This window comes from Typha latifolia, chromosome 6 (genome assembly GCF_019914945.1).
Source record: "Typha latifolia isolate L0001 chromosome 6, TyphaL0001v2, whole genome shotgun sequence".
Lineage (NCBI taxonomy): Eukaryota > Viridiplantae > Streptophyta > Magnoliopsida > Poales > Typhaceae > Typha > Typha latifolia.
Genome location: NC_133091.1, coordinates 1,182,756 through 1,199,518, shown reverse-complemented (window position 1 = coordinate 1,199,518; position 16,763 = coordinate 1,182,756). Strand labels below are relative to the sequence as shown.

The 16,763-nt window shown below is 38.3% G+C and overlaps 5 protein-coding genes across 7 annotated transcripts; 2 read left to right on the top strand and 3 right to left on the bottom strand.

The window, feature by feature from the left end:
• Positions 1-200: 200 nt before the first annotated feature.
• Positions 201-3,133, top strand: LOC140790937 (WRKY transcription factor WRKY24-like). Its single transcript, XM_073141256.1, has 5 exons — positions 201-672; positions 1,002-1,193; positions 1,284-1,864; positions 1,959-2,120; positions 2,323-3,133. The coding sequence occupies exons 1-5, from the start codon at positions 400-402 to the stop codon at positions 2,795-2,797; spliced, it is 1,683 nt and encodes a 560-aa protein (XP_072997357.1). The 5' UTR covers positions 201-399; the 3' UTR covers positions 2,798-3,133.
• A 1,373-nt stretch (positions 3,134-4,506) lies between these two features.
• On the bottom strand, positions 4,507-5,727 carry LOC140790479 (CASP-like protein 4B3). Its single transcript, XM_073140593.1, has 3 exons — positions 5,501-5,727; positions 5,249-5,384; positions 4,507-4,698 (listed from the first exon to the last, which is right to left on the bottom strand). The coding sequence occupies exons 1-3, from the start codon at positions 5,725-5,727 to the stop codon at positions 4,507-4,509; spliced, it is 555 nt and encodes a 184-aa protein (XP_072996694.1).
• Positions 5,728-6,304: 577 nt separating this feature from the next.
• Positions 6,305-10,509, top strand: LOC140790100 (probable protein phosphatase 2C 73). Of its 2 annotated transcripts, XM_073140027.1 has the most exons (7): positions 6,305-6,634; positions 6,719-6,886; positions 8,106-8,626; positions 8,884-9,243; positions 9,330-9,447; positions 9,541-9,764; positions 9,922-10,509. In XM_073140027.1, exons 3-7 carry the CDS (start codon positions 8,258-8,260, stop codon positions 10,342-10,344), a joined length of 1,494 nt encoding a protein of 497 aa, XP_072996128.1. In that variant the 5' UTR covers positions 6,305-6,634; positions 6,719-6,886; positions 8,106-8,257; the 3' UTR covers positions 10,345-10,509. The 2 variants fall into 2 exon arrangements, with proteins under 2 accessions (XP_072996128.1, XP_072996129.1); XM_073140028.1 differs by lacking the exons at positions 6,305-6,634; positions 6,719-6,886 and having other exon boundaries at positions 6,957-8,626.
• A 1,325-nt stretch (positions 10,510-11,834) lies between these two features.
• LOC140790478 (uncharacterized) lies at positions 11,835-12,272 on the bottom strand. The gene has a single exon (XM_073140592.1). The coding sequence runs from the start codon at positions 12,270-12,272 to the stop codon at positions 11,835-11,837; it is 438 nt and encodes a 145-aa protein (XP_072996693.1).
• A 2,111-nt stretch (positions 12,273-14,383) lies between these two features.
• Positions 14,384-16,742, bottom strand: LOC140790616 (aldose reductase). Of its 2 annotated transcripts, none has more exons than XM_073140760.1 (10): positions 16,603-16,742; positions 16,335-16,517; positions 16,101-16,151; positions 15,959-16,032; positions 15,754-15,841; positions 15,341-15,547; positions 15,194-15,265; positions 15,067-15,126; positions 14,816-14,992; positions 14,384-14,728 (listed from the first exon to the last, which is right to left on the bottom strand). In XM_073140760.1, the coding sequence occupies exons 2-10, from the start codon at positions 16,485-16,487 to the stop codon at positions 14,639-14,641; spliced, it is 972 nt and encodes a 323-aa protein (XP_072996861.1). In that variant the 5' UTR covers positions 16,488-16,517; positions 16,603-16,742; the 3' UTR covers positions 14,384-14,638. The 2 variants fall into 2 exon arrangements, with proteins under 2 accessions (XP_072996861.1, XP_072996862.1); XM_073140761.1 differs by having other exon boundaries at positions 16,335-16,523; positions 16,603-16,702.
• Between the last annotated feature and the right edge of the window lie 21 nt (positions 16,743-16,763).

The following is a 16,763-nucleotide window of genomic DNA, read 5'->3' as shown; positions in this document are numbered from 1 at the left end:
ACGGAACAGAACCCTCTCCCTAAGCTGAACCAATCAGATGACAGAGTCTCTTCCGGGGTCACATTGCGAGTCGAACCGAGGACTTCCTCCGCAGTCAAAGAAACCCAGCCGCCAGTCAGACCCACGAGATTTGACCAGTCAATGGTCAAACCTTCGTTCCCTTATATCTCCATGGGGAGTTCTCTTTGCTCTCTTCACCTCCATTTCCTTGCTGGTCTCCTACGTACACCATTCCTCCTCTCCCATCTCTCCTTCTCTCTCTCTCTAATCCCTCATGCACACATAACAATCTTGAGCTCCATTCTATGTATTAACCTTCTAACTCGTAAAATATCAACACCCATATCTCTTTTAGACCTCTTCTCTCTTCTTCTCCTCTTTGCATCTCTTCTAGTCCCTATGGCTTCTTCCACAGGGAGCTTAGATACATCGGCTAATTCTATGCCGAACTTCTCCTTCTCTAGTTCTTTGTTCTCCGAGCTCCTCACCGGAGACGGCGGTGGCGAAGGAAGTGGAGGAAAGAATGGAGCAGTGTTGCCAAAGTTCAAGTCTAATACTCCTTCTTTACTGCCCCTTTCCCCTCCTCCTATCTCTCCTTCCTCTTACTTTGCAATACCATCTGGGCTTAGCCCTGCTGAGCTGTTGGATTCACCTATGTTTGTCAATTCTAATGTAAGTTGTTGAGATGTTTACGCCTTTTTGATCATTTGTTATGAGCTACTTTCTAATTCTCTGATGTAGTAGTACAAAAGGGCTAAACGTTGATTTCCTTAACATACACCTAATTCAAGGATTTATTGATGTTATGTTATCCTATTATCACCATGAATAGCTTGAGGCAAATTTCTAAGTAATTTTCATGAGTTCACACTCCTGATTGTCTTTCCCTTAATTTCCTAGTATCATCTACTTAATGATTTAATCTAATCGTGAACCAGAAAGCAGTACTTGAGCATAAAACTCGTTTGGCTAACTATGTTTATGTTTTAATTCTCTTATAGATGTTTCCTTCTCCGACTACTGGGAGTTTTCCTACTCAAACCTTCAACTGGAGAGGCACTTCTTCGAGTTATCAGCAAGGCATCAAAGATGAACAAAATATCTACTCGGAATTCTCTTTTCAGACTCAACAAGCGGCGAAAGAAAACGCGCAGCAGTCTTCTTTCCAGACTTCTTCGACGGCAATCTCATCGGTATAATTCATGCCTTTTTCATCTTGTTGTATCTCCAATTCTCTGGTTTCAAATTGGACCAAGTCTAATATGTCCTATCTGCTAATATAGGAGGAAGCCTACAGAACTCATCAACAACCATGGAGCTATCAAATGCCCAACAACGATAACAACATCAAAGTTGAATCCGTCGCTCCGATTCGAACAAACTCGCCGGAGATTCCTAGTTTTCAAACCAACCCAACTACAGGATACAATCCTTCTATTCAAGCAGCTCAGACTCTAAGAGAACAGAGGAAATCAGATGATGGATACAACTGGAGGAAGTATGGGCAGAAGCAAGTGAAAGGAAGTGAGAATCCAAGAAGCTATTACAAGTGCACCTATCCTAGTTGCACGACGAAGAAGAAGGTCGAAAGAAACGTCGATGGGCAGATCACAGAGATTGTCTACAAGGGAAGCCACAACCACCCAAAGCCTCAATCCACCAGAAGGAATTCTGCTTCCGCTCAAGTAGTTCAAGCATCCATTGCTAATGAAGTATCTGAACATTCATATGGCACGCCGGTGGACTCAGTTGCGACACCCGAGAACTCTTCGATCTCCTACGGCGATGATGAGATCGAAATGAGCTCACAGAGGACTAATCTGGGTGATGATTTTAATGAAAATGAGCCTGACGCTAAGAGATGGTAAGCATTTAATTTTGCCAAATGGACTTGTAGAATTCATTACTTCGTGTAGAATGATGACATCTAATACAATGCATTGGTTTCATTCTATCAGGAAGAGTGAAGGCAATGGTGAAGGGATCTCGGCTTCGGGCAATAGAACAGTGAGAGAGCCTAGAGTGGTGGTCCAAACGACGAGCGATATTGATATCCTCGATGATGGCTACCGGTGGAGAAAATATGGGCAGAAGGTGGTGAAGGGCAACCCCAATCCTAGGCAAGTATTGTTGCATTGGAATTGAACATAGTATTCCATAAATTCAAAAGACTTCATCACACTAGCACTAATTTATCATATGGAACTCTTTTGTTAGTAATATACTTCTCATAAAATTAGTATGATGGTTAAAACTAATATAGAGCTCTTCTTCTCATTGAAGGATTTGTTCTCACATTCTTATGGTTCTTGTTACTTGCAGAAGCTACTACAAATGCACCACCCCCGGTTGCCCAGTCCGAAAGCATGTGGAGAGGGCATCCCATGATCTTAGGGCGGTGATCACGACCTACGAAGGGAAGCATAACCATGATGTTCCTGCTGCTCGCGGTAGCAGCAGTCATATGGCCAACAGACCTCCATTTGACAACAATAACAACAGCAATAACCTTATGATGGCGATAAGGCCATCCGCTATACCGAACCATGCTAACCAAATGACTACCAACACTTTCTTCAGCGAAAGATCGAATGCGCCTATTAGTGGCAATCAATTCGCCACCGATATGCTGCAAGCATCAGGGAATTATGGATTCTCTGGATATGACAATCAAATGTATTCCTACATGAATCAGCAGCAGCAGCAGCAGCAGCAGCAAAGGAACATAGATGGAATCTTCTCCAGAGCAAAGGAAGAGCCTAAAGATGATATGTTTCTCCAGTCATTGCTAGGCTGAAGTTAGTTGGAAGAAGACAACTTTGGAGACAGTTGATTTCTACTAATCATAATTCTTGTTGTAGATTCTTTTTACTAGGATTTTAGTGTACTTGTGGAGGGATATAGATGACACGAACTAATTTGTTCATTTTTTTTTCTTGGCCAAGTGCAGCTAGATGCCTGGTCTCTCTCACACCCATTACTCTGAAAGATTAGGATGGGAAAGAGGAAAACAAGTTGGAGTTTTGAATAAATGTATTTTCTTTTTTCTATTTTATATGATTCTGAGAGAGATCTTAGATTCCTTTTACAAAGCCAATAATACTTTTGTCATACAGTAGCATGATGTGTTTCATTCTGTTGCGTTTGAATGCATTTGAATGGCTATTGGAGGTAGGAAAATAAGTCAATAGGAATCAACCTCCACCATACAAGGATGAACTTATTCCTATGACTGTTTCCAGATAGCCTAGATTTTATTTGTTTTGAGTTTAGAGACTTTTCGTGAACTGGTTTAGAGACCCATAAATTAGTTCAGTAATTAAATATTTTTTAAATCTTATTAAATTTATTTTTTAAAAATTAAGACTAATAAATAAGTTTAACTAATTGAGTTCGAGGCTTAGTCTTAAACCAAACAACGCTCTAGAGACTAATGTACAGAATTATGCATGGATGGCATAAAATTTATAAAGAATCTTTAACGATCCCGAATCAAAGAGAATATGACTTAAATACAAACAAAAAGATCGGGTCATTTGAAAGGTTCCACCTTTAGTTTGTCAATTCCTACTCCATTGACCCAGTAGGAACTTAGGAAGCTTCCATTAAGGTCTATTATGGTTCCCACATTAGCCATCTGCTGCACTTGTGTACCACCAACCATATATCTTCATATTTAATGATGTTAATATCTTGTATAGAACTCTTAGATAACTGAGGTAAGACTATGTTTAAGGGTATAAAACCCAAAACAAGAACACAAATCTGTAGTTATATCCCTGCATTATGACCAAAAAGATCCATGCTCAGCTTTGTTAGAGTTGACCTGGGTGCTCAAAATTTATGCTCTGCCTGGCCATTAGTCCATCCTTCAACTGATAACTGTCTAGTCAAGTTTAGGCTGACCTAGTATTATTAACTTTAAGAACGGGTACTAATTTGTTGTTGTTGTTGTTGTTGTTGTTGTCGAGGAATTAGTCTAAACATGTCAGTAAATGCCTTTCTAGACTTATTCTTTTAGACCTCCTTTTGAGGGGCAGCATATTAATTAAGAGATGCTTGTTTGTTTATTTGTTATGAAATGAGCTAATTTCATTACTTGGCTCATCTGTCATTAGTCATGGGCTTATCAACGACGACTAATTTTAACTTTTAATTTGCCTATCGACTTTAAAAGATATCATTTTTCCAATAGGGGGCACCTTAGAACAACCATTTGATCTCTCTGATAAGCCAAACCCTTCATTAAAACCAATTGAGAATCATTGTAGCTTTCCTTAAAACATAACTAGCTACTCTTGTATATCTAATAAAGGAGAAGCTATAGCAGATGCTAAAACAATGTGCACATTGGCCAACAACAATGAGCTTTTTTAAATACAAGCAATACAAAGCACAAAATTCAGCGAAGGAAAAAAAAAGATCATACTTACAACTCTATGCCTGGGGATATTACAACCTCGAAAGTAAATTTAATGGTTTATTGTCTTTGTGGGAAAGAAATATCTAGACATAGATTTCGGTTGAGAGATTATATCCAGATATTAGAGAGGACAGAGCAAGGGCCAAGAACGCGAAGAAGGCCATGCTAATGGATGCTGCACTCAAGTCTGTGAACGAGTTATCGACCCAAATTCGCAGTCCATTTGTAACTGATATTGCCGCAGATATAGCCGACAGCAATAGATAAGCAATGACCTATAAAATTTTGCAATGTTTCACCTCTAATATAACATTTTTCTGGTGATAAGTACAACAATTCCTCAAATTGAAGTAATCAACTTGAAATGAGAGTTTAATCATAATAAAAATCTATTTGACAGAGTATAAGAATGGTGCATGGACTAATTATTTTCTTTCATTTTGTTCCCCTTGTTTATTGAATAATCTTGAAATCCTGCATGTTGATGACCTGTTTCTCATCATATCTTGGCTTAATTTCATTTATCAGCAGTTAGCTCATTAGTTTTACTAAGGTTACACTATTTATGTTCAAAATCATGCACGTTTCCCACTGTTCCTTAATATGTATATATAGATGTATATCTTGCATCCTTTGGACCAAAAGATCAAACTACATACGAATAATGACATTAGGAATCTGAAGAGAATATTGGCTTTACAGAGCAATGGGTGTATAATGTGATAAGATTTAGATTTTATAAGATGATCTGATACCATGTTAAACTGATTGCTTAACAAAACCTTAAAAGCTTTTGAGGCAAATACCTCAACAGAATTCACTCACCTGATCCCCTACAAAGTTGACAAATGCCAACACCCTTCTGGATAGCAAATCTCTTCCAGTGTTGAGTTTGCGAAATTGGATGATCATCTGAACCATACAATAAATGAAAGAAAGAATTGCAATGCCCAAGCAATACCTACAAACACCATTCAATTCAAGTTATATGATTTCTTCTCTTTGGAGGATCATATGATTCACTCCAATGCTTATATTCTATGAGAGGTTGGTTGACTCAACTTGTATTCTTTGTACTTATCATACTTCTGACCATTACCATTCTTATTTGCTGCCATGATAATGAGAGAAAGCAAGGAGAAAAGCCATCCTAGAGATCTAAGCACCAATGTGCTCTTCCTGGCCGAGTCCTCCATCTTCCACTCTTCCACGGCTGATCTGACCACGTTGCTGGGTGGGTTGCTCTCGACGCCCGTGAATTGCGACGCCGGAGGCCACGGTCTGCCGTCGCCGAATTCTGCCATTGGACTGTTTTCCTTCAAGATTAGGAAGAAAGGAGGAGTGTGGATTGCTTTGTTGTTTGACAAAGAAGAATGATATGGTCAGCTGGCGTTTTAAATGGAGTAGAACTTGGCTGGCAGAAATGTGAATAAGGTTAGTTGGAATTTATAAGAATTCATACGACTAATTCTTAGGAAGGTGATTGGTTTGATCATTACATCAAACTAGTATTATTATATAAAGAGGATTTTATTATTTGCAACTTTGCAGAGTTATACATTACAAATATAGGTATTATAAAATGAGATCGTGTAAGTTAATTAAATGTATGATTTCAAACCGTGTTATTTTTAAAATTTTGAGCCATGTGAGCTTGCCACGCCATCCATGCTAAAAAGCTGTTCCATGTTCGAGCACAAAGAGCAACACCAACACCCTGTCCGCCTCTTTCAACAAACAACGGCCGACGTGCAAAACTCCCGCCTTCCACCACTTCACTCGTTCTCCATGTGGATTCCCATTTTGCCCTTCCGCTTGCTCCTCCTCATCCCCTGCCCACCAGGGCTTAAAAGGTCATTCTCTGTTTGCCCTAATCCTAGTCTTCGCCGTTCTCCTCTCCTACTCCTCTCCATCTATGCCGCCTCCCCCCGGTCACGGATCCCGCAACTCGACATGCACACTGAGGTGTCCCCACGACCTTATCAAGGCATGTTTCCTCTCCGCGACGCCTTCGACTTCATCTTCTCCGCCGCCGGACGAATTCTTGGCTGTGATCGACCCCTCTCCCTGGCCGATGAGCTTGGTCGGATTCTTAAGCGTCTCCGGTCGCTCTTGGTCTCTTCCACTGTTGCAGGATGATCCAATGCAAGGAAATCCTCGCGATAGTTCTGCAGCAGGAAGAAGGCGGTAGCGAGATTCTTCCCATTAGGGGTAAGGAAGATGTTATCCCTAGTAAACTGTAAAAAGAAGTGTGCTTTTTGGATCACAAGTTCCTTTTGTTTCAATAATCCGCAGAGCCTTTGAACAAGGAGATCATTAGGTACTTCTTCCATGGTTCAAGAAACAGTAAGCGATGAGTGCCTGGATTTGGTTTCCATGCTTAGGAAGAGTTCTTGCTCATCAATGGCGGTATCTGGGTGATTGCCAAATCCGGAACTCACAGTCCAGCCAGTAAATTTTCTGGTAAATTTCATTTATGTTTTCCACTACATATTTCTTTTCTTCTTCGTCCTCAGTTATGTGATCATATACGTACTTTTTTTTTCTTTAAATTAAGAAGCAAGTTCTGTGATCTCAAATTGTATTGCTTAATATAAGTTATGAAGCAAGAACTCCAGAGGAGAGAGCTAATTTTACCTATGCAGTTTGCAGAGTAAAATCTAGATTATGCATTGATGACTATAATTAGCCGGGTAATAATTACACCATGCTTGAAAGAAAAGTATAGAAGAGAAGAGAAAATAAGAGGAGAGGAGAGAAATATTTTCTCTTATTTGGATAAAAAAATTATGATAAAATAGAGAAGAAATGAAGAGAAAAGGAGAGAGGAGATTAGCTTCTAAAAGTCATTTTTTGCTCTCGAAGAGCGAAGAGAGAAACCAACGAAGAGAAGAGGAAATTAAGTAAGAGGAGAGAAGTATGTGCTCTTATTTGAACAAAAATTTTAGGAGATAATAGAGAGAAAAAGGAGAGAAGAAATTAGTTTTTAATGATCACTTATTTTTTTCTCTCCAAAAAAAACTTAAAAGACATTTTCTCTTCTTCTTTTTTTCTCTCGTCATCCAAATATAGTCCTAGATTTTTTTCTCCTATTTCTCTTATTTTCTCTCTGTAAAACTAAATAAGAATCTTTTCTCTCTTCATTCCATCCAACACAGTGGTTATATTCTATCTAATTTGACTTCGATATAGTTGGGTACATAAAATTAATTATTCACGGATGACTATAAACTGTTACTCTTTCCAAAGGATCAGAGGTGCCTTGAAGTAACCGAACGTTTCAATCTCATAGCCATCAATAAATGCTTCCACTCCTACCACCATCTTATTATGCATTAAACAACTACCTATTCACTTTATGCTGCTCTCTGCTCTGCAATCGACTGCTTCCAGGACCATCACCTGATCATCGATCAAATAAATCACCACCATCCGTGATTTGAAGGCGACATCGTTCATTTATAGATGCTTTACAAATTACAATTCATGTTATAGTATATTATTTATATCTTAGCAAAGTAAATTTCTTAACTTCAAGCAATATAGGAAATTTTCATTAAGATGTTGACACCTCCAAAGTCCAATGGTTTTTTTCCCTTTATGAGCCTTAGATGTTTAGGCCTTAAACTTTTTTTTTTTCTGGTTAACGCCTGACAAAATTTAAGGCCCATTCTTGATGTAGAGGAAAAGAAAAAAAAAATCAAGTGGACAGAGAAAATTTCCACCTTGTGATCCAACAAAAGTACCAAAAGAAACTAAATCACTGGTGTAAGGAAGAATTAAAGGTGGGAGGGAACATGGATCATGTTGGTGCCATTGAGCAGTTGATAGTAAATGCTGTCCTTGAGGGGCCTTAATTCACCAAACTCCCACCCATCCCCTCATTTATTTCATCACCCATTTTCTTGTGGTAATCCGATCCAGATCCTGGGAAGCTTTAGGCCTGGAACCCAGTTGGGTCTTTTGGATTGGAGGGAAATGGGAGGCTGTTGTGGCAAACAAGAGGTTGGTGAAGGGCTTCCATGGGAAGAGCAAGATGATGAAGACTTCTTTGCGGCAGAGGAGGAGAAAGAAGACAAGGATGGTGCACTTGTGGGGGATGCAAGTGCACGTGTGAGGTTGAAAGGGTCATGTTTGTTTGCATCCATGTACTCACAACAAGGCTGGAAGGGTGTAAACCAAGATGCAATGACAATTTGGGAGGTAAGGAAACCAAGTACTATAATTATGGATGGTAATATAACATGTTCTCTTTTAGTTTCTAGTATTTTTTTTTCCAATCAATTCGAAGCATTCTTTCAGAAGAATGAACAAATAGAGAACCTTGACAGAAATGCCTAAATAGAGAACCTTTCTTTGTCAGAAAAATGAACAATTTTTTTAATATATGGATTACTTTTCTCCCTTTTTTTGTACCATTTTAAGACCCTTTCTTATATTTGTTGTCTTAAGATGCATAGGACTTCGCTGGAGATGAAGATCAAATCTTCTGCGGTGTCTTTGATGGACATGGCCCCTTTGGCCACAAGGTTGCTGGCCATGTTCGAGATGTCTTGCCATCAAAACTATCTTCGTTATCAAGATTGATGAATTCATATGATAGAGATGATGGCATTTATCGCAATGAGAACAGTGCAGATGTAGACTCTTTTGACAATCCAAACCATGCTCTTGATGTTGGGAACAATGACCATCAACTGTTATCCTCATGGAAGGCCATCTTTGTAAAGGCTTTTGAGGATTTGGATGAAGAGCTGAGCCAACAATTGAGCATTGATTGCATTTGCAGTGGTACGACTGCTGTATCCATAGTTAAACAGGTATTAGAAATTGTGTCAAGAAACTTTTTTCTTTTGTTGCTTTGGACTTGATTATGCAGTTAATTCTCCCCCCTTTTGCCTTTTAGAGAGAGCATTTGGTAATTGGAAATCTCGGAGATTCGCGGGCAGTTCTTTGCACTCGAGATGACAAAAATGAACCTATTGCAGTGCAGCTAACGACTGATCTGAAACCAAACCTTCCAAGTGAGCTTAACATCCCTATGAGTAGCATTTGGAGATAACATTCCATCTATCTAGCTAATGTGGATTTCTTCCCCTATGTGCACTTTGATATAGGTGAAGAAGAAAGGATAAAGAGTTGCAGGGGAAGAGTCTTTGCCCTCAAAGAAGAACCTGACATCCATAGAATGTGGTTGCCTGATGAAGACTCTCCAGGGCTTGCCATGGCGAGAGCCTTTGGAGATTTCTGCCTAAAAGATTTTGGGCTTATCTCTACCCCACAAGTCTCTCACTGGAAGATATCAGAAAAGGATGAGTTTGTGGTTCTTGCAACTGATGGGGTAAGCAAACAATTAAAAAAGAGTAACAATTTATGGACTACTTGGTATCTCTGAACTTCTCTTATTAATTCACTGTTTACTTTGACTATAATTTCTTTGAGGAATTAGTTCATTTATTCGTAGAAATCTCATGCTAAGAATCATATTTCTTCTGAAGGTGTGGGATGTTCTATCCAATAAAGAGGTGGTCAATATAGTGTCATCAGTTAGTAAGCAATCGGATGCCGCAAAGCACGTCGTCAACAGAGCAATCCGAGCATGGAGATCCAAACATCCGACATCCAAGATCGATGACTGTGCAGTCGTATGTCTCTTCTTGAAGCAGCTTCCCTCATCAAACAAGCAAAATTCTGGAACTCCTAAAAGTAGTGCAAGGTCTTGTGAGCTATCATTCAGCGAAAGCTTCAAATCAGCTAGAAGTGAGGAGACTCTTGAGTTAGAGGAAGAGATGACTGCAGAATCTAAGGGAGAATGGAATGCTCTTGAAGGTGTTAGCAGAGCAAACTCAGTGCTGAAGATTCCACGGTTAACAAGTGTGTTAAGCTGGAGAAAGAAATCCACAAAGGTGGACGAGGATTGAGATTACATCCACTTTTGTGGAAGCTTTACCTAAAATATTCTTACCATATGCAATATTGTTAACCCATAAACAAAGAGGGGAAAGTTTAACTCTGAAATCTTTAAACATGAAGAGATCTTTTGATGGGTCAGTATAACAATTGGTGGTGTTCTCTTTGTTGTCTAAGATGGTCCTTCTCCAACCCCTTTCTTTTTATTTCTAATATCAAAGTAACAACAATAGTATCTATATATCAGTGAATCCATTAAGGTAAGCCATATGTGTGCTGAGCTCCTCTTCTCTGTCAATCATATGTTGCCTCTCTTCACGAGGTTGGCAAATGGCAACTGAAACCTAGCCACGTTCCACCTGCAGATTAGATCTAAGAGCTGTCAGACAATCTACGCACTTAAAATGGATCTATTCCAATCCTTTGACACGTCCACGATACCAACATAATTTAACATTGTACAACAACACATCGTTACATCCAAGATATTCCCTCATATCTAACAGCCACCCACCTACCTACAAGAATAGTATGGTTAAGGACTATAGATTCTCTCCTACTTGTACAAAAACTAGCTGTAGATTTTATTTTGGAATACTTCAAAAATGTTAGAATTGTTATCTCTACCTTTCATGTACGAGAAAGTACAAGCATATATCATATGCATCATTACGACAGTTACTATTTTACCATGCATGGCTAGGTTCATCGTGTTATTAGGAATCATGCAACTAAAATATAGCTGACAGCTATTTGAAATATATTCTAACCTCTATAAAAGATTCGAGAATTTTTTTAAAAAAATTTCGTGTCAACTCTATAGCTTCTCAGCTGTCTTCTTTATTTGTTTATTCGTTATTGAATTGAATATTTTTAAGGCAGAGGATCTTTTGGTGTATTGATCCATGAGATATGCTTCAAATATTCTACCTATAAATTTAGTCCCCATTAGCTGTTCACCTCTGATATGGCACAAGAACCGATCTTGTTATCTTCTATTGATTGAGATAATTATTGCAGTCAATGAGTTGGTATTGAGATGGGGGAGAATCTGCATACACGATTGTAGGAATTTCCATGTCAGGTTGCTTGCAGTCTTTGATAGGCTGTCAAATTAGTTTAAAACTTCTGGACATGAGTGAAACTGTGAAGTACGGTTAACTTAAGTTAGAAAACTTTAGAAACTAATGCAGTTTAAGATCAAATAACAGATTCATTTACATATAGTAAGAAAAGAGATTGGTCTCTCTCTCTCTCTCTTTTTTTCTTCCATCTCCTTCACTCTGATCTCAGTAGAACACACTGAAACAAGACTAATAAAAAAAAGAAGCAAGAAAATAGAGTAGGAGGAGGGAAAAAAAAAAAGGTAAAAAAGATCATTTAATATCCACATTGAAGCAAGGGTTAAGAAAAGCACCCATAACTTGAAGAAATATATCACAAAAGAAAAAGAAAAAAAAAAAGAAAGAAAGAAGAAGTCATCACCCTTGTGCATTAGGTATTAATCTTCTGATATGCTCTCGAGTTGCGGCCGCCATACTCCGACGCGACCGCTCCTCCGCCGGCGGCGGCTAACTTCTCTTATTAAGTACTTGTCATTGTCACCATCTTTGCTCACCATTGTACTACTCTTCTTCTTCTGGTGATGCTTTTTTCTCTCATTCCTGCCTTGCTTTTCTTCGAGCGAAGATTTTGGAATAAGAAAATAAATAATTCCTCTCTTAAGATCCGTGTCTGCTGACACAATAACAATCTTCTTCGCTACTCCTTGAAAGCAAGGCTTGCTAATTATATGATCAGGATTAGCTTCAAGGATTTCTGCAGCAGAGACTTGGCGACTGTACTCCTCCACTTGGCCATTGAGATGAACAATTCGGATCACATCAAGTGCACCACAAGGAAGAACACAAGCCAAACAACACCTAAGGCTATTGCCCATGCTCTTCAATCTCCTCTCCTTTGCTCACTTCTTCTCTTCTTCTTTTTTCCCTCATTCTGGTTGTCTACTGCATGGATTATATAGAGGTTATAGCTCAAAAGCTATGTAACAAAGCGACAAAAGTTTTAATACTATTTTTTTATAGGGTTTGGTATCATCTTAAATTATTTTAGTGCGTCATTAAAATGTGAGTTAATCTTCATCATGTTAGAGTTGGGCAAGTTTTTATCTTATTCCTTTGCTTCTCTGGCATCTGAGGTTTTTATATATATGAACAGAGAAGCCATTTGTGAGATGGCCCTGCTATACTAAGAAATCAAATAACTTTTAGCTAATAAGATATAATTTTAGAGTTTTAGTAAGTGTCAAGTTAGATAATCATTTGATTAAATCTTAATAGAAATAACTAATCACAATCATTGGCAATATTACATGATCCATTGTCCACTGTTTGCTTGCTAATTAATTTTGCAAAACATCTACTTGTATTATAATAGTTAAAGCTATCATGAATAGAAAAAGAAAAAGGTTGTCATATTCTTAATTAAGCAGATAAACTTTATTACGAGTTAATCATCATACTTAGTGGATCTCAAACCCTGGTTACAAGCATGCATGGGTAATGGGTGGCATCCATGCTTGATGCATCCCCTCATGGCCGTCCAATTACATCAAAACGATGCATGGAAAGCTACACAGAATCCAACAAGCTTCTGTGATTCCGGAATCATTGCCGGCTTCTTCATATACCCAAACATTAAAAGGAAAGCTTAGAATTAGATTAAAATTTCTATCTTCTCAAAAGATTAATTATAGCTTGGAAGTCATCTACAAATATTTTAGAAAATTTTACAAAAAACACCCGACATTTTACTTCGACCCCTTATAATTTGTTTTTAGTGCCTCAAAAACACCTCACCATCAATTTAGGTTATTTTTAAGACATTAAAATCATATGATATATTTTCCAAAATTTTAATTGGGTTAAATTTAAAATCTCTCAGGCGAGAGTAATCCTACAGTTAAGTGTTCATTAATTAAGAATAAGCGGTGATTAGAAAACTAGGAGAAGAAGGTAAGTGCGCGTGCACACCTAAGAGGAAACCACAGTGAAGCTTCCTAGTCATAAATTTTCTTTTATTTTTCATTATTCTTTTTTTTTTATCCTTTTGAAATTTTCGACCGACACGTATTTTAAAATAGATTGTTGTTTGATCAAACCTTATCTAACTAACACCGAAGACGAGGAGTTGGGCCTGCAAGGCTGTCGAAAAGGACAAATCTTGGCCCATTAATAAAACTATATTTGGGCCGTGCGGCTCGTGGGCCATCTCAATAATTAGCACACGCGGCGTGGTAGTAGTAGTACGGGCGGTGTACCGTACTAAGTGATGTGCTGTCTCGCTTTCTTGTTACTCTCTTTGTTTTTATTTTTAAATCCCAGATTCTTGTTTATATCTAGTGGTAGGTGTTATGGTGTGAGTGGAGATAGAGGACAGATGGCTGAAAGAACTTAATATTATATCATTGGGATTAATTGTTTTTATTAGTGGTTGGTACATATACTATTCATATTATATAAGTATTCTCGAATTTAAACTTCAATATTATTCATTTATACTAGGACAGTGTTACACCCTATTTAGATGGAAAGACTAATAAGAGAGAAAGAAATAGATGAAAAGAATACGAGAGAAAAAAAAATGAATAAATGAGAGAAAAGAAGATATAATTATAAGAGAGAAGAGATAAAAGGAGAAGAAAAATATCTAAAGAAAATTTTAGAAAAAATTTGAACAACTATTAGATGTTAATTTTACTCTCTCTTTTCTCACTTTTTTTTCTCCTAAAGTTTTTATAAGAAAAAAAGTTTCTCCTTTCTCTTCTCTCCTATTCGAGTTTTGCCGGTATTTAATTGAAGTCATACAGGATTTTGACAGATAGGATGTCTTAACCATAATAAGTACATAAATAAGTTATAAAATGACCCCAAAAAATGACTGGTTACTGGTTAGCAATAAAGAAGTCCAGTATAAAGCTTTACTGTGCATCATAGTGGGTCAAACTGGATCTATCTACTGTCATGGGATCATCCGGTTGGCACAGTGATAAATAATAAGATTCAGGACTATGCTTCTGCTCATTGTCAAGATTTTCTACAGTAACTGATTAAAAAGAGTAAAAGAGGACACTTGCATCAATTACACCAGAAAGACTTTGTGGTTCAAACTTAGGCGCAAAGACTAAGAACACAACATAAGTTACATAATAGGGAACAACCCTAGTGCATCAAGGGCTTGAAAACTAGTATTTGCATCTTTATTATAAAGCACAGACTCGTGAACGAGTATCAATCTAATAGTTAGTTAATCTTCATTGTCCCATAGCTCAGCTGCACTCCTAAATGGGCCATGGCTCTTGTTCACAAAGAGAGTTTCTCCATCCAAGACTCTCCTCTGCACCACCATAAATTCCTATTTATCCCAACTTCCATATAAAGCAAATTGATACGCTGTTAGAGTGACATAGAGACCAATACTAACCTGGTCTTTAATGCTGCTCAGAGATTTGAAATCCTCTTCAGGGATTAACCATCCAAATACCTGCATGTTTTCCATGATTCTTTCTTGGTGTGTCGATTTGGGTATGCAACTCGTCCCCCTCTGGAGAGCCCATTTTATGAGGACTTGCCCTGGGCTCTTGTTGAGCTTGTTTGCAATCTAGACACATCGATTTGTTCATATAACATGTGAGAAAGCAGTACTTGTAGTAAAAAAGATTGTAAATGGAGAACCTTTGTGACAATTGGATCATGTATTAGGTTCCTCTCAGAAGAGCCCAGCGGAGAGTAAGCCTACAAGCATAGCAGAAATTTAGTAAAAAGTTTACCAGGAGGATTTTGGTAAGAGAATTTATCTTACAGTGACATGGATTCCATTATTCTTGCAGGCTTCCAGCATCTTATCGTTCCTCCAGCCTGGATGCATCTCCATCTGTGTTCAAATCCAGTCAAAGAATTATGCCAACCTCTTAATAGAAGTTATTATACAAGGCATGTTAGTTGGTACCTGACACACAGAAGGCAAGGTTTGTGCCCATCGGATTAACCTATTGAGCTTTGTGACAGTAAAATTGCATACTCCAATGTTCTTAACAAGTCCATCTTTCACTAGTTTTTCCATCTCTCTCCAAACTCCTTCCATGTCGAAGTCAAGCACTTCCCCTGGTTCTGGAGGCCTTTTGGCATCGTCTTTCAGGTGGAAAGGCCAGTGAATCTGCCACATCAAAATCAAGCAAATTGTTGTTTGTAAATATGGCTCTCATGTGTCTATATTTCTATTCACCTACTAGAGATATGAAATCAATCATGGAGATGAAGATATTAAGATAATATTTCCTCACTGTGTGCAATGTGCTGTTAGTCTATTTGGTCTCTGTAATTAGATTAGTGGAGAATAACTTAAAGGTGCTGCATCCATACCAGATAGAGATCTAGGTAATTCAGTTGCAGCTCATTGAGTGTACTCCTCAATGCACCACGTACTCTATCAGGAGACAGATCAGCACACCTGCACACAGAGAAAAAAAAGTTATGGCTCTAATTAACCATATGAATGAATCACCACAAGAATATCTATAAATTAGTAAACTGAAAGGATTAAGTTGGTTGCATGGATGATTAGTACCATAACTTCGAGGTTATGAATAGGTCTTTTCTTTCAATTCCTGATTCCATTGCAGCTTTCAGGCCTTCTCCCACCTGAAATCACAAGCAGACGCTAACAAAAATATTTCTATGGAAACAGATTAAAGTTTCTGGATTTCTACCTCTTTCTGTACTCCATATTCTGCTGCTGTATCAATATGCCTGTATCCAGCCTGCAATTTTTGAGCCAATATACACTTAGTTCGACATTTTAAGACAATGTTTTCATATTAATTTCCGATCCAAACTCTTTTCAAAACAAAAACAACAATAAGAAAGTCTGAACTTTAACCCCTTCATATATCTCCTATATGACAGAGTTAAGAGTGCAATAGGTAGAGAGAGAGAGAGATGACCTGGGTGATAGCAGTGTGAACGGACTCTGAAGCAAGAGAGCCAGACCTCCACGTGCCAAGTCCCACAGAAGGGATGGTGTGGCCGCTTAACAGCTTGTAGTAGTGCTGTTGTCCTTCCTCTCTTGGTGCCCGGGTTGCCTGTGCCATTGCCATTCTTTCTTCTCCTTCTTCTCCTCCTCAAACCTGGAACTAATGGAAATTAGAAGTATATTTAGGAAAGAGGCCCCTTTATATATGCATGTAGGCAAGAGTGAAGGATGACACGTACCACATTGGGCTCAGACACATGGCTTGAGATCCATCTCTTCGCGTACAAAAGAATTACTCCCCTGGTCTCTAGTATATGTGAGTCACTGGTTGGGCTTGAGACCGTCTGTCCACGGTGTATAACCGGACACGTATCTTTTTAGGCTGTTTATACGATTTGGA